General features: G+C 44.5%; 2 protein-coding genes across 6 annotated transcripts in view; both read right to left on the reverse strand.

Annotated features, from left to right (window-relative positions):
- Nucleotides 1-6420: 6420 nt before the first annotated feature.
- Nucleotides 6421-8691, reverse strand: BBS10 (Bardet-Biedl syndrome 10). The gene is made up of 2 exons (XM_066993223.1): nt 8495-8691; nt 6421-8405 (listed from the first exon to the last, which is right to left on the reverse strand). Exons 1-2 carry the CDS (start codon nt 8674-8676, stop codon nt 6455-6457), a joined length of 2133 nt encoding a protein of 710 aa, XP_066849324.1. The 5' UTR covers nt 8677-8691; the 3' UTR covers nt 6421-6454.
- Nucleotides 8692-8811: 120 nt separating this feature from the next.
- OSBPL8 (oxysterol binding protein like 8) overlaps nt 8812-12928 on the reverse strand; it is a 90615-nt gene continuing 86498 nt past the window's right edge. For all 5 annotated transcript variants that reach the window (XM_048047432.2, XM_066993222.1, XM_066993209.1 and 2 more), the window contains one exon: nt 8812-12660. In XM_048047432.2, coding sequence (XP_047903389.2) covers nt 12525-12660 — 136 coding nt within the window. In that variant the 3' untranslated portion in view covers nt 8812-12524. The remainder of the gene's footprint in view (nt 12661-12928) is intronic.

A 12928-nucleotide genomic window follows, 5' to 3' on the forward strand; every position in this document is an offset into this window, starting at 1 on the left:
GGAAAACTTCTGCCCAAGAGAACATTCAGGCTGAATTACAAACGCTGAAAACCGATTCTTGTTATGGGAAGCACAGGACAATTTAAGGACAATTCTAACTAAGAATTGTCCGTAAAGTATCACAGTTCTAAACCACTCTGGTTTTGATGTGGAAGTTACGCTGAAAGGCTTCACGTGTACAAAATCATCAATCAGAAAATCAAATAAGCTCCCCTTGACTTTGTTCTGCGAGCTAAGAATGAGGCAAACAACAGACTTCTGGAAACCTGAAGTACCAGCAAGGCTTAGAAGTGCAGCAGCAGCTCCGGGCTGGAGAGCAAGGCTGAGCCGGTACCCCCAGGAAGGGCAGAAGCAGTCCTGCAGTGGGGGGATCCACTGCCACAGCTGCCCCAGTAATTAAAAAAAAAACACAAAACGCTCTTGCCAATAAACATCTCTAATTCAGCCAACACTGAGAGCAGATTATGTTTTTTGCAGCACTGTGTAACTACTCTGTACTTTTTTCAATACTGCATCGGTAATGAAGAGCCTCAGAGTATTTCTGGGTTTAGGAAATGGATCCGTGTCGTTTATTTGCCTCATGAATATAATCCAGCAGCTTCCACAACGACTTTCATTGTTCCAAAAGCCTAAATATAATCCTCATACATGATACCAGACACGTATCAATTCTAATGGTAAAATCTCAACAGACGTAACTCTCATCCGGAGCTGCCTTTTCCCCACGTACGCACAGAAATCCCTGCCATGTGCTCACTCTGTGCATTTACATCTTAGGGTAATATTGAAGCAGATGCTTAGTCTGGAAAATGAAGACTCCCACTGAAAGTAGGTCATGATTATTACAAAAAGAAAGATCCCCATGCTGAATTGTTTTACGGGAAATCTCAAAACAAGAAGAGGTTCGAGATTCTGTTCTGTAAAACAACACATTTTTTAAATACCTTAAGCGAAAATATTATCCTTTGTAGTGAGCTCTGCTGTAGGTGGCTTAGGACGCAGCCACACAGGAAGCAATATTACGGATGTGCCCTTAATCCTGCACTGAATCAAAGCTTCCGTGTAATAGGTCTTTTATCTGCTGCTGGTTTCATGAGAAATAAACTGTCCGCTGAACCAGCGTTTTCTGTAGAAAAACTATTTGCTACTCATTCTGCCAGAAGTGTTTTTAAACAGAGGGCACAGCTCAACTCTTTTTCCCATCTATCACAGGCATAAGCATTACTTCCAAAGTCTGGTCTTCCAGCAATTCAAGTAATAACAAAGCCACTATATATTGAATCTATTACATATTTGCTGTCATCATTTTTAGTTTTGGAGTGGTAAAATTAAAATTCTTACTCCTGAAAGCAATTATTGGTTTAACATTCTCATAGGGAAGCATGAGGAAAAAAAAAAAAAAAAAAAAGTAATTTGTGTATTAGATCCAAGCATCTATTTCTAGCTTCATTAACAGACTACAAATGCTGCCTTACACAGAATGCTGCAGCAGAATTATAATTGTGTTAATTGCAGCCAGCATATTTCCAAAGCCACTGTTTACAGATTCAGACATTACTCTCTTGATTCGTTCAGTCTTAACAGTAATAATGAAATAAATAGCACACAGTAAATAAAGCTAGTACTCAATCTTTGTTCTTAATGGTGATTGAAAAATTTACATATTTCTTAGATTTCAAGAAAATTCAACTGCAAAAGTCTCTTCACTTTAATATTGAGCTAACTTCTCTCTTAACATGAGATTTAAAAGAACCTTCAAAAAAAAAAAGACACAAGGGGACAGATTAACATAAAAACTTGTAGAAAAAAGTAGTAAGCATAAAAATAAAAAATAGAAATAAAAAAGCAACTTTCTACAGCTAATAGAAGACTTGTTACATAACAAAAAACAAACCTAGTACAGGCTCAGGTGAATACAATTCTCGTGCAATTGTAGTGCATATATCAAGGAGATATATGCAAGTGAAGAATTTAATCTTCCTTAATCTTCTTGTGTGGTATGATTAATCACCCCCCTGTGGACTTTGGAAGACTGTTATAAAGATAACAAGAGAAACAATATAAAAGTACCGCAGTACACAACAAAAAACAATTCACATTCAGGACTGTTTTAAGATAACCTTGGAAAGCTTTTGGTTTAGAGGCAACAAAGAATACACCTTTGTAGCTCGCATACTTTAGACATAAGCATATTAAATGAAGAATGCAGCTGACTGATGATTACATCTTTAGTATTAAGTCACCCAGTTATTTCCAAACGGCAACTTTTATTTGGAACCAAATCTGCAATATCACTATGGCACCTGGCTCCTATTTAAACTAGCGGGGGAGAAAGTATCTCACTGATTTTCTCAGCATGGGCCCTACTGTCTACCATAAGGCAGGTACCATTTCTTCTTAAAAGTGGTTGTTGCCTTTTGGGCCATTTCTGCTTCCCAGTATCGAAAAAATCCCTTATCGTTTGCTCCTAAACACATAATTTGCTCCCACATAAACTCCCTCTTGCAAATATCTTTCAATAACACGTGATTTGTTACACAACAGAGTAATGCTCTTTGTGGCAACTGGTTCTTATTAGCAATACTGGGTATAGCTGCCAAAAAAGGCTAAGGGTTAGTAATCAATTAAGCATGCAAGAAAAAATAAAGCTATATATACACCATATATACCATGTTTAGGTTGCATAACTTCCACTAAAGGAGTTAAGCAATACCCATCCGGTAAACAGGGAGCTGGTATCATGGATGATCTATCAGGAGGGCCCGAGGAAGGTGCCGAGCATCAGGCTGCCAGCGTTAGTCAGTGCAGTGGTTTCAAAAGCTTTCTTTTCTTTTCTATTTTTTTTTAAATATATATTATTATTAAAAAAAAAAAAAAAAGAAGCTACCTGCTTTTATATGTGAATCTGCCATCTGACAAATGACATGACCTTGCTTAAAACACACCTACCTTTCTTGTGGCCTGGGTGAGAACCTTTAAAATATTTTGATGCATTTTATGTGTGGTAGGTTTGCTAGGGGCTGCAGGAAGGAGAGTTAAACATCAACATTTGCTAAAACCACTTTTATTTTATTTTTTTTAGACTATTACAATCTGTATGCCAGTATTCCACATTGAATTTCAAGTATGGACCTGAGTTCACACATGTTCACATGTGCCTGGCTTTCATTTTGTATGGAGATCAATCCATACTCAAGCACAAAACAAAAAAATCTCTGGGAAACACTGCAAGAAAGGAAAACAAAACAAAACAAATCCAGCATAGGTTTGTATAACCTTAGTGCATGCCCAGACATACTGCTGGTGGTTTTGACTGAGGAAACATTCATCCCAATGAATGGCCTGGCGCCCAAGCCAGGTAACCCTCAGGTCTTGCCATTTGTCCCTGCCACAATGTCAAGAACTCACTCTTAAAATCACCTCCTCATCAGCTGTTAGTGGGCAAACTACATTTATATATATAGCTGTAAAATCTGGGAAAGGTACAAAATGTCACGAATAATTGCAGCCAAGGCTTAGGTACCAATAAGCAGTAAGAACATGTGCCAGGCCGAGCAGGCTGACTTGGTGACTGGAGCCTTTACGAGGGACATCGGCTGCTGTGCCTGGTCTAAGTGGGACAGGAACATCAGCAGGGGACATGTGGCTGGACAGTGGGACAGATAAGAAAGAGCTGAATCCAGAAGGAAATCTGCTCTTCTCACCGAAGGCTAAGCTAATGCTTTTATTTAATTTTATTAACCCTTGAACCTGTGCATGTCTCGTAATGCGCTTAGACTCCAGGATGAGAAACCACGCAGCCATGTGCCGAACACGTAGCAACCCAGGGGAGAGAGGTGACATTCTTCTCCACGAAAAAGGAGTGCCACTTTGCAGTTCTCTACAAAAAACAGGGAATCTATAGTTCAAAAAGTGAAAACTGGTTATTCACAAGATACGAACCTGCAGGGAAGTCAATGAAAAATAGCACCCAGCTCAGTAGCCTTCAGACTCAAGAGCTTTCACCAAAAAATAGGTCGGGTGCCAGATGAAAGAATAGTGAAAAAAAATAGTTTTATGTAATTTTCACTTTTAAATTCCCCTTTGTATCGCTTGTGTACAAAAATAAGAGTTTCATATGTCATCAAATTTTTGAAGTTTCTGGTTCTCAAATGTAAGAATGACAATTTAAATCAAACAGTCAGAAGAACAACCACATACTGAAATATTTTTATCTTAACCTCTTTTCCATAAAGTTGCAGTAAATTTGAAAGCCTGCAGATGTGCTGATGGTATAGAATAAGGTGAAATGATACAGTATTCCCTTTTTTATGCCTGTAATTAGAGAACACCCCACTCCACAGACCAAAGAAGCTTCTGTAGATGGCCCACACCACTGCAGACTTCACGCACTCCGTACCACAGTTGTTAAGACCACCTTGAGGCAAATCTTCATTCCTTGGCCAGCAAATTGGTCAGCAGCGTGCACAGAGGGTGCAGAAAGGTGTGTGAGAGCAGAACTGTTTCAGCAGCTTGTTAGGAAGTCAGAATACAGAACCTGACCCCCTGTGACTGTGCCTAGTCCTTCCTGAAAGAAATCTCTTTAGCCAACACTGACCGTCACTGACATCTGCGTATGGAAACCACTAAGAGCATATTAGTCGGGGGAAAAAAAAAAAAGAACATTTTTTTATAGTACCAAGAATACACGTAATCTTTGAGCAGTAAGCTGAGGGGAAAAAAAGCATTGCTGCCAAAACACCTGAAACAACAGTGGTAGACAGAATATCCTGAAGAAGCTGAAAAAGGGAAAGCAACAGCATAAATCAATGGGAAAAAAATCTGATTCGTAGTTGTAAACATCTCAGGTATAGCAGATAGAAGTTTTTGCCTGTGATTTTAGATATCCTCACTACAATTTATTGAATGGTAAATTGAAAAAGTGAATCCGTTATTCTAAGTATTACACAACACTGGCAATGGCGCATGGAGAACCAGTGTGATACCTCCATCAGCTGTAGCCATTCATTTACAAAGCCTCCCCCGTCAAACTACAAGTTGTTAAGACACAGCAGAAAAGGAGGTATATTCACACCCTGGTGATACTAAGCTTAGAGCAAATCTTACCAGGGTGAAAATGCTGTGTGAAAAACAAACAAACAAAACCAAGCAGAAAACACAGAATAAAACCCCTAGTGATTAAAGTTGGAACTGAAACACTGTCCTAGGTTTTTCACACAAAACTGCATTATTACCTGTGTAAATATTCCCCACGATTACACAGCCTGTTTGCACAGGAGCACAATTCAGCCCAGAAGAGCAAATACTTGTACTAAATAATGTCACGTAACCTAATTTGCCAGAGCAAATGCTGGCCAGTCACAATATGATTTTCTTACTGCTACTAGTTGGGCTGATGCGAACCCAATGGAGGACAAAAATGCTGCATCTCACATGAGCTGGGCTGCCTTGGCTGGTCACCAGGTGCCCACGCAGCTGCTTACCTTACTCCCTCTCCTCAGCAGGATGGGGCAGAAAATACGATGGAAAAAGCCTTGTAAGTTGAGATAGAGAGATCACTCAGCAATTACTGTCATGGGCAAAGCAGACCTGGCTTGGGGAAGATTAATTTATTGCCTATTAATAACAGAATAGGACAACAAAAAGTAAAAAAAAAAAAAAAAAAAAAAAAAGAAAGTGGACACCTCCCCCCCGCCTCCCTTCTTCCTCAACTCCAGTCCCAATCCTTCTACCTTCTCCAATCCCCAAAGGGTGCAGGGGAATGGGGGCTGCGGTCAGTCCCTAACGCTTTGTCTCCACTGCTCCTTCTCGGTCACCCTCTGCCCCTGCTCCCCGTGGGGTCCCTCCCACGGGATGCCGTCCTGCCCAAACTGAGCCTGCGGGGGCTGCCCACAGGCAGCAGCTCTTCAAGAACTGCTCCCACACAGCTCCGTACCACGGGGTCCATCCCCCAGGAGCAAACTGCTCCAGCACGGGTCCCCCACGGGCGGCAGCTCCCCCCAGACCCCTGCTCCTGCGTGGGCTCCTCTCCACGGGCTGCAGCTCCGGCCCGGGGCCTGCTCCTGCGGGGGCTCTCCATGGGCCGCAGCCTCCTCCAGGCCACATCCACCTGCTCCACCGGGGGCTCCTCCACGGGCTGCAGCGTGGAGATCTGCTCCGTGTGGGACCCATGGGCTGCAGGGGGACAGCCTGCTCCACCAGGGGCCTCTCCACAGGCTGCGGGGGAACTGCTGCTGCCTGCCTGGAGCACCTCCTGCCCTCCTGCTGCACTGACCTGGGGGGCTGCAGGGCTGGTTCTGTTCTCTCACTCCTCTCTCCCAGCTGCCGCACATCATTTTTTACCCTGTTACCTAAAAAGAGATCTTTTAGTTTCTAGCACTGAATTTTGAAACACGACCCCTTGACAAGAAGACCCAGGAAAACGCATCATGAAAAAGATTTTTTATTTATGATTTCAGAGATCATCATCAGAGTCATTATCCTCAATTTTTTGTAGTGGCCGCTTAACGCCGATTATTAAATCAATACTGAGAAGCTCTGTAACACAATGAAGAACTGAAATTACTAACTGGTATTTGCAATACACTGACTCCAAGCCTTTCTCATTCACAGGCAGAGGCTGATTTTTCCTGAGTGCATTTGTGGTTTTGAGATAAAATTTGGCAAAGCTGTTCCCTTCTGTTGTCCCATGTAAGGACTTTGGAATAATTAACAAAGCATCAGCAACAACGCTGGATATGACAGTTACCGCTGACTGCTGAAGCTGCTTTGCATAGTACTGAATATAATAATGTAACAAGATTTCAAAGTAACCTCCTACTGGCAAAACTGATCCTGCTTCTATGATGGAGCTGGAATAATTCTGTGCAACACTTACACAACCCTCTTCGTGTTTGAATGGAATTATACCACAGCTAGCTTTCTCTAGATCTTTACCGACATCTAGGCGTTCACACACGGTAACTGTGTTAGCGTTGTCTGTTGTTAATACAGCAGTACCGTAATTCTTCTGATTGTCCACTGGTAAATCACTTTCGTAGCCCTTGTGCATTTCACCTGAATGCTCACATTTTGCATGCTGTTTCTGTGCATCTGTTGAAGAGCCCGCCCCTCTGCAGGGAACATTTAACTCTTCGCTATGTGAGGCAGGATTTGAGGGTATCTGCGAAGCTGTTTGTATACCTGCTGGATTTTCACTTCCCTTTAGAGCAGAGTCTACAATTTGTGTGTCTGTTTCACCCCTGTGTGTTTTCAGTTGATGTTCAGAAACCTGATTACTGTTACAATAAATATTTTCTACTGTAAGTTGCTTCTGAGTAGCTGAAGAATGCCTGCTACAAACATCTGAGGCATCACTCTGGCTTTCACCTTTGGACCTGCATTCCTCCCTCCCATCAACTGTCTTAAACAGCTGCTGTAGCATCGTGAATGCCCCCTGTACGGCAGCAGCATGTTGCTCGTTAACACCATCCACTGGCCCACAGAGAACGAGGCAATGAGGCTGAAAGGCACACGCGCTGCTGGCGAAGCCTATGTGAGCGTATCTCTTGGAGCCCAGCAGCAAGGGCCGACAAAACGTCACTGCTGCAGTGTCTGTGATTTCACTACACCCGTTATCGCCAAACGGCGAATAGGGCGAGACTCCCGTGATTTCACGGACAAGGGCAACTTCCTCCGAGGAGAGACACTCCACCACGGACACACCGTACAGCTTCGCGTAGTAGATAACGACGTCCTGCTGCTTCACGCTCGACAGCAGCAGCCCAACGTTGCTGCTCCGCAAGCGTTTCACCGCGGCTTCCGTCCTGGCCTCGCACCAGCGCCGGGCGGCCTCATACTGACCCTCGGAGCCCACGACGAGCTCGACGCCGGGCGCGCAGGGGCCGGCGTGCAGGGGCTCGGTGACCACCACGGCCCCCGCGGCCCCGCTGGCGGGGCTGTAGGCGGCGAAGTCCCTGCGGAGGACGACGCCGGGCAGCACCGCGGAGCCGTCGAGGGGCAGGCCGGGCACGGCGGCGTGCAGCGCCTCGAAATGGCGGCCGAGGAGGCGCAGGGCGGGCGGGCGGCGGGCGGCGCAGCGGCCGAGGTACTCGCGGCACAGGCGGGCGAGGCGCCGCCGCTCGCCCGGCCCGACCCGGCCGCGCAGGTAGGCGTCCAGCAGCGCCTCCAGGGCGGCCAGGTCTACCCGCGGCTCCGCCTCCTCCCCGGGGAAGGCGGACAGGAGGTGGCGGCGCAGCCCCAGCGCGGCGGCCGGCTCCAGCACCCGCCTCTCGAAGTCGGGCAGCGCCCGCCCGGCCCCGCCGGCCGCCCGCAGGCCGCGCAGCACGGCGGCCAGCAGCAGCACGAACGTCTTGGCGCCGTCCCCCGTCGCGCCTCGGTGGCGGCAGGCGGCGGCCGCCATCACCCTGCGGGCACGCAGAGCCGGTCAGCGCCCGCTCCCCGCCCCCGCTCCCTCCCTTCCCCGTCCCCCTCCCTCCCTTCCCCGTCGCGGTACCTGGCCGTCGGCGGCTGCAGGCAGAGCGCCTCCAGCAGGCGCCGCCCGTCCCTCGTGAGCAGCGGCCGCCCGTCGGGCCGCAGCACCAGCGCCCGCCCGCCCCGCGGCCCCAGCGCGCCGCGCACCGCGCCCGCCACGGCCGCCGCCTCCCGCGCCAGGCGCCCCGCGTCCGGCACCGCCATGGCCGCGAGGGGCGCGGGGCGCATGCGCGGCGCGCTGAGGCGCGGGAGGCGGCACGGCGGCACCGACCCGCCTCCCGCAACGGGTGCGCTCCTGAGGGGGCCGGGAGCCCCCCGCCGCGAGAGAGGAGGCAGAGAGGAGTTTCTGTGTTTATTTCACTACGCGAGGGAAGCTAGTTCTCAAACACACAAGCCTTGACAAAAGGGGGGGGGGGTTAGGTATGGCACAAACTTGACAAACCGTACATCCGCGTCTCGGAACAGCGCGAAGCCCATCAGAAGGCACTATTGACAATACTCGAGTATCTGCGAAATTTTCAGTGGTTTCCGGATAACCCTTCAAAAAGGATGATTAAAATTTACAGAGGGACAGAACCCTTGTGGTACGTCACTTACATAAACGGTGGGGAAATAACAGCCTTTAAGAAAATATACTACACATCGAATCCAAAGTCTGTTTCATAAACACCAGTCCGGCAAATAAAACAAATCCCAAAGGCACAGGAGGGCAACAAAGAAAAAAAAAAAAAAGAAACCACCATCATCGCATTTGAAAGGTAGACCTATAAAATAATTTCTTTACAAGATTAAACTGGAGGCAAAAACCCCAGGCTATGCCCTCAGTAAGTAATGTCATCTACTTCAAAGTAATCGACATGTGAAATGCAAGAAACATCACCTGCTGCTGAAACTGCTACTTGCTACAGTTCACATGGCTTATATACTCTTTTTAACCTCAGGTCATCCGTACCTAACTAGGCAATCTGTACCTAAATGGCAAATTAAAGGCTTAGAGTGCATTTGAAAACAAAACAGAACAACAAAACCACATGGCAACAAAGTCTGAAAATACTTCCTGTACAAGAAGAAACAAAAAAAAAACAACATTTGTAAATCAAATGTGGAAACAAGTGCTGTTTTAAACTTTAAAAACCAGTAGGAGGCTACAGCCCTCAAAAATCTGCAAACTGTACAGTCAACAGAGTAACTCTGTGCAGAGCTCAGTGTTAAGTACATAATATTCAAGATCAGCCACGTGTCATGGTTAAATGGTGATTCTCTAGCGATGGTGAGGTGCTAGAGAAAAGGCTTCGTGCACCAGGCCTGTGACCAGCTGTACTGTAAGAATCAGGCAAGAAATTACTTTGTTCTGTTTACATAAGGAAACATAATACAAAACCCAACCAAATCCTAGGTTTCAATGTACTTTTCAGAATTTAAGGAATCTGATCATACCATCAAGCAGAAGTCTGCAGTTTTAATTGTAAGAAGTTTCATCATATGTCCTTTACCTTCCTGGACCATGATGAAAAACACTTTCACAACAGAAGTAACCTCTAAAAAATAAGTTGAAAAGGAAAATAAGCATAGGCATTTTGTCTCGCTCTGTTCAAATTTTCTTGTCTTGAGCTGAGTATGAATTTCAGATATGGAGCATTTGTTTAGTCTGATGCTGTCTGACACCATACAGCCTGCCAGCTAGCTGGGTCAAATCCACATTTACTACCATGCAGTCCATGTAGAAATACATGAGTCTGTGTTAATAACTGATCTTGAATAGAAGTGATTAAAATCAACATAAAAAGGGCAGAAGGACATTCCTATTTACAAGGCAGATAAAAAGCTTGTAACTATCATTCAAGAGTTTCAGCACCACAAACTTAGCTGAGATATTTTAGCGGATTGAAGTTATTGCCCCAATTCTGATTTATTTTTTACCTCACTCATTTCCTCTTATATTAGCCCCATGTACAGAGGGACCTGACTTGGATTGTAAGACAGGTGAAGCTTTGACATTTGACCACTATAACGAATAGTCAAATTTCAACCTGAGAAGATTACAATAATACTACAATATTAGTAGTTTGCCATTTTATATACGGCAAACAACTTCAGTTTCTGTTAGAGAGCTAACTTAGGGATTGTTTCTTTTTTTAAAAAAACAGAAAACGTAACAGTGAGGGACTTTCTACATTCACAAATTCTGTCTCATCAGTTGTAGACATAATAGAGTCCCCATGCCTGAAAAAGATTTAAGAAGTAGCTATACTAACATGAAGCTGTAAGAAATAAGCTGAAGTCGACTGCTTAAGCAAAGAACTTTTACATCACTGAGGCCCAGAGAAGGGGAAAGGTAAAACAGAAGGTGAGGTGCTGTGAAGATGTCAGCCACAGGAATATAAGAGCTTGAATGACAAACAGCAGTAAATAGTATTTTCACCAAATACTGGACAAGACTGGTGCAGAACAGAATATGACATCACTTGGAGAGCCAGTAAGGCTGCCCATGGCAAAGGGATCAACAGGACATGGCAAAAAAGCCAAAAATGACCTCTGAACTTTCCACTGCACGGGATGGATTTGATTTCTGACAGGATCCACTGAAAACAAACTTGGCTTGAAAACAAACTTGGCTACAACACTTTGCGTTGTGCCTCCCATTGTCTCACCTGGATAGCTGAAAGTACCTTTACAATACTACAGCTCCTTTTTGACTTGATGCAAACACGGAAAGGCGTGACTTGTGTAAGGAAATCACCAGATAAACACTGGCACCCATTTGTTTTGGATGAAATTTTTACAAGTTCTATACATGCATATAGTTCTTCAGATGAAATGTTGCAAACCCTGGTTCTAAACTGAAACTTAAGCTTCACATAAATTTGTACAGCTCAGCTTAATGAACAGGTGCACCGGGGTGGGGTGTTCAGTTAGGGAGCATATACTGCACGAAGGACAAATCTAACAAGCAGTGTTTCGCTAGCATTTGTTCCGAGGTGTGCGTTGTTAGCTGTCCCACAGTTCCTGGGGCTGGTTCCCTTGTAAACACACACTTCTCATTTGCAAGTGAACTGTTGATAGTGGCCAAATTCTGTTCTGCATAGTCTTTCCTTTGGGAAGCTCAGCTCATGCTACATACTATGCATAACTTCGCATCTTCACATTTTGTTTCAAAAATAAGAGAGTCCTGGCATCAGCAGTCTGTCTTCTTACTATGATATGGCGATACACAAATGTAAATTCAGAGCTGTCCATTTATCAGGGCTTAAAAAACATACCCTAAATCCTCAACACGTGCAATTCATGAATATGAGCGGACAACTACCTTTCCAGGTGCTGCGCTAGTAAAAATGTGCTCTGTACAGGAGATGCAGGAATGTATTTATGAAGAGTCTGAAGTTTTAAAACTCTGAAATTAAAACGGCTGGTTTATAAGCCACTACAGTTATTCAGGGTAAAAACCGTCATACCTCCAAAACAAATTAAGGACATTAAATTTCAGAATTCCCAGAGACTTCAGCTGTTTACTCAACAGTTCCTAACATTCATGACCTTTGTATAATAACATATTTGTTTGACCTTAAAGAAAAGTTTACTTCTGAACACCCAACACCATTTACAAAAAATGTTGGTACGCATGGCTACCTTTAAAGTCACTTTGTTACAGAAATGGTAAGTTGAAATGTAACAAAGTCTGCTTGTTTATTACTCTACCACGCCAGGAATCATGTCCTATCTACAGTGCCTGAAGTCTGAATTTTCAATTTGATCTATTCCGTGGTGAAGATTCATCAGTACAGCGTGTGACGTAATATAAAACACAAGGCTGATGTTGTATGTCTGTGAGACAGAGGCACAAACCAGGAGCAAGAGTGTACTGGCACTTACACGATTCTTACTTCAACTGGGTAGATGGAAGGATGATTCTGAACCATGGACTCTGAGGCAAAAGTTCTGTAAGTTGTTGCTACAGGGCTCTTTTAAATAATATTGCATCATTTAAAGTCCAGCTTAAATATGGTCCCCAGTAACTGATCATTCCAGTTCCGAAAGGCCCTTGTTCACACTTCCTATTTGAACAAGAAATTAATGATAAGCTGTAGCAGAACCAGGAGTAAAATGAAGATATAGTGCTTCAGCTGCAAAAACTGGTTGTCCACAGTCGGTGAATTAGAAGTGACCCGATTTCGTAGAGCCATAATGTCCCTGCAAGATACAGAATAATATCCTGTAAATTACTATCTAGACATTTTCGCATTTCCAGTATGTTAGGGGTCCCTACAGAACACAAATTTTGAGGAAAATCATGAAATATTGATGAGTAACTGACACTTGGGAAGAAGGGTAGTTGAACTACTTTTCCTACTCTTTCAATGACATCAGGGGTCTAAAGCAGAAAGATACACACCAGCCTCCAAAAAAAAAAAAAAAACAACTAGAAAATTAGTATTCTCTAAACCATTTTAAAGCATTT

Source organism: Anser cygnoides, chromosome 1, assembly GCF_040182565.1.
Source record: "Anser cygnoides isolate HZ-2024a breed goose chromosome 1, Taihu_goose_T2T_genome, whole genome shotgun sequence".
In the NCBI taxonomy this organism is placed as follows: domain Eukaryota; kingdom Metazoa; phylum Chordata; class Aves; order Anseriformes; family Anatidae; genus Anser; species Anser cygnoides.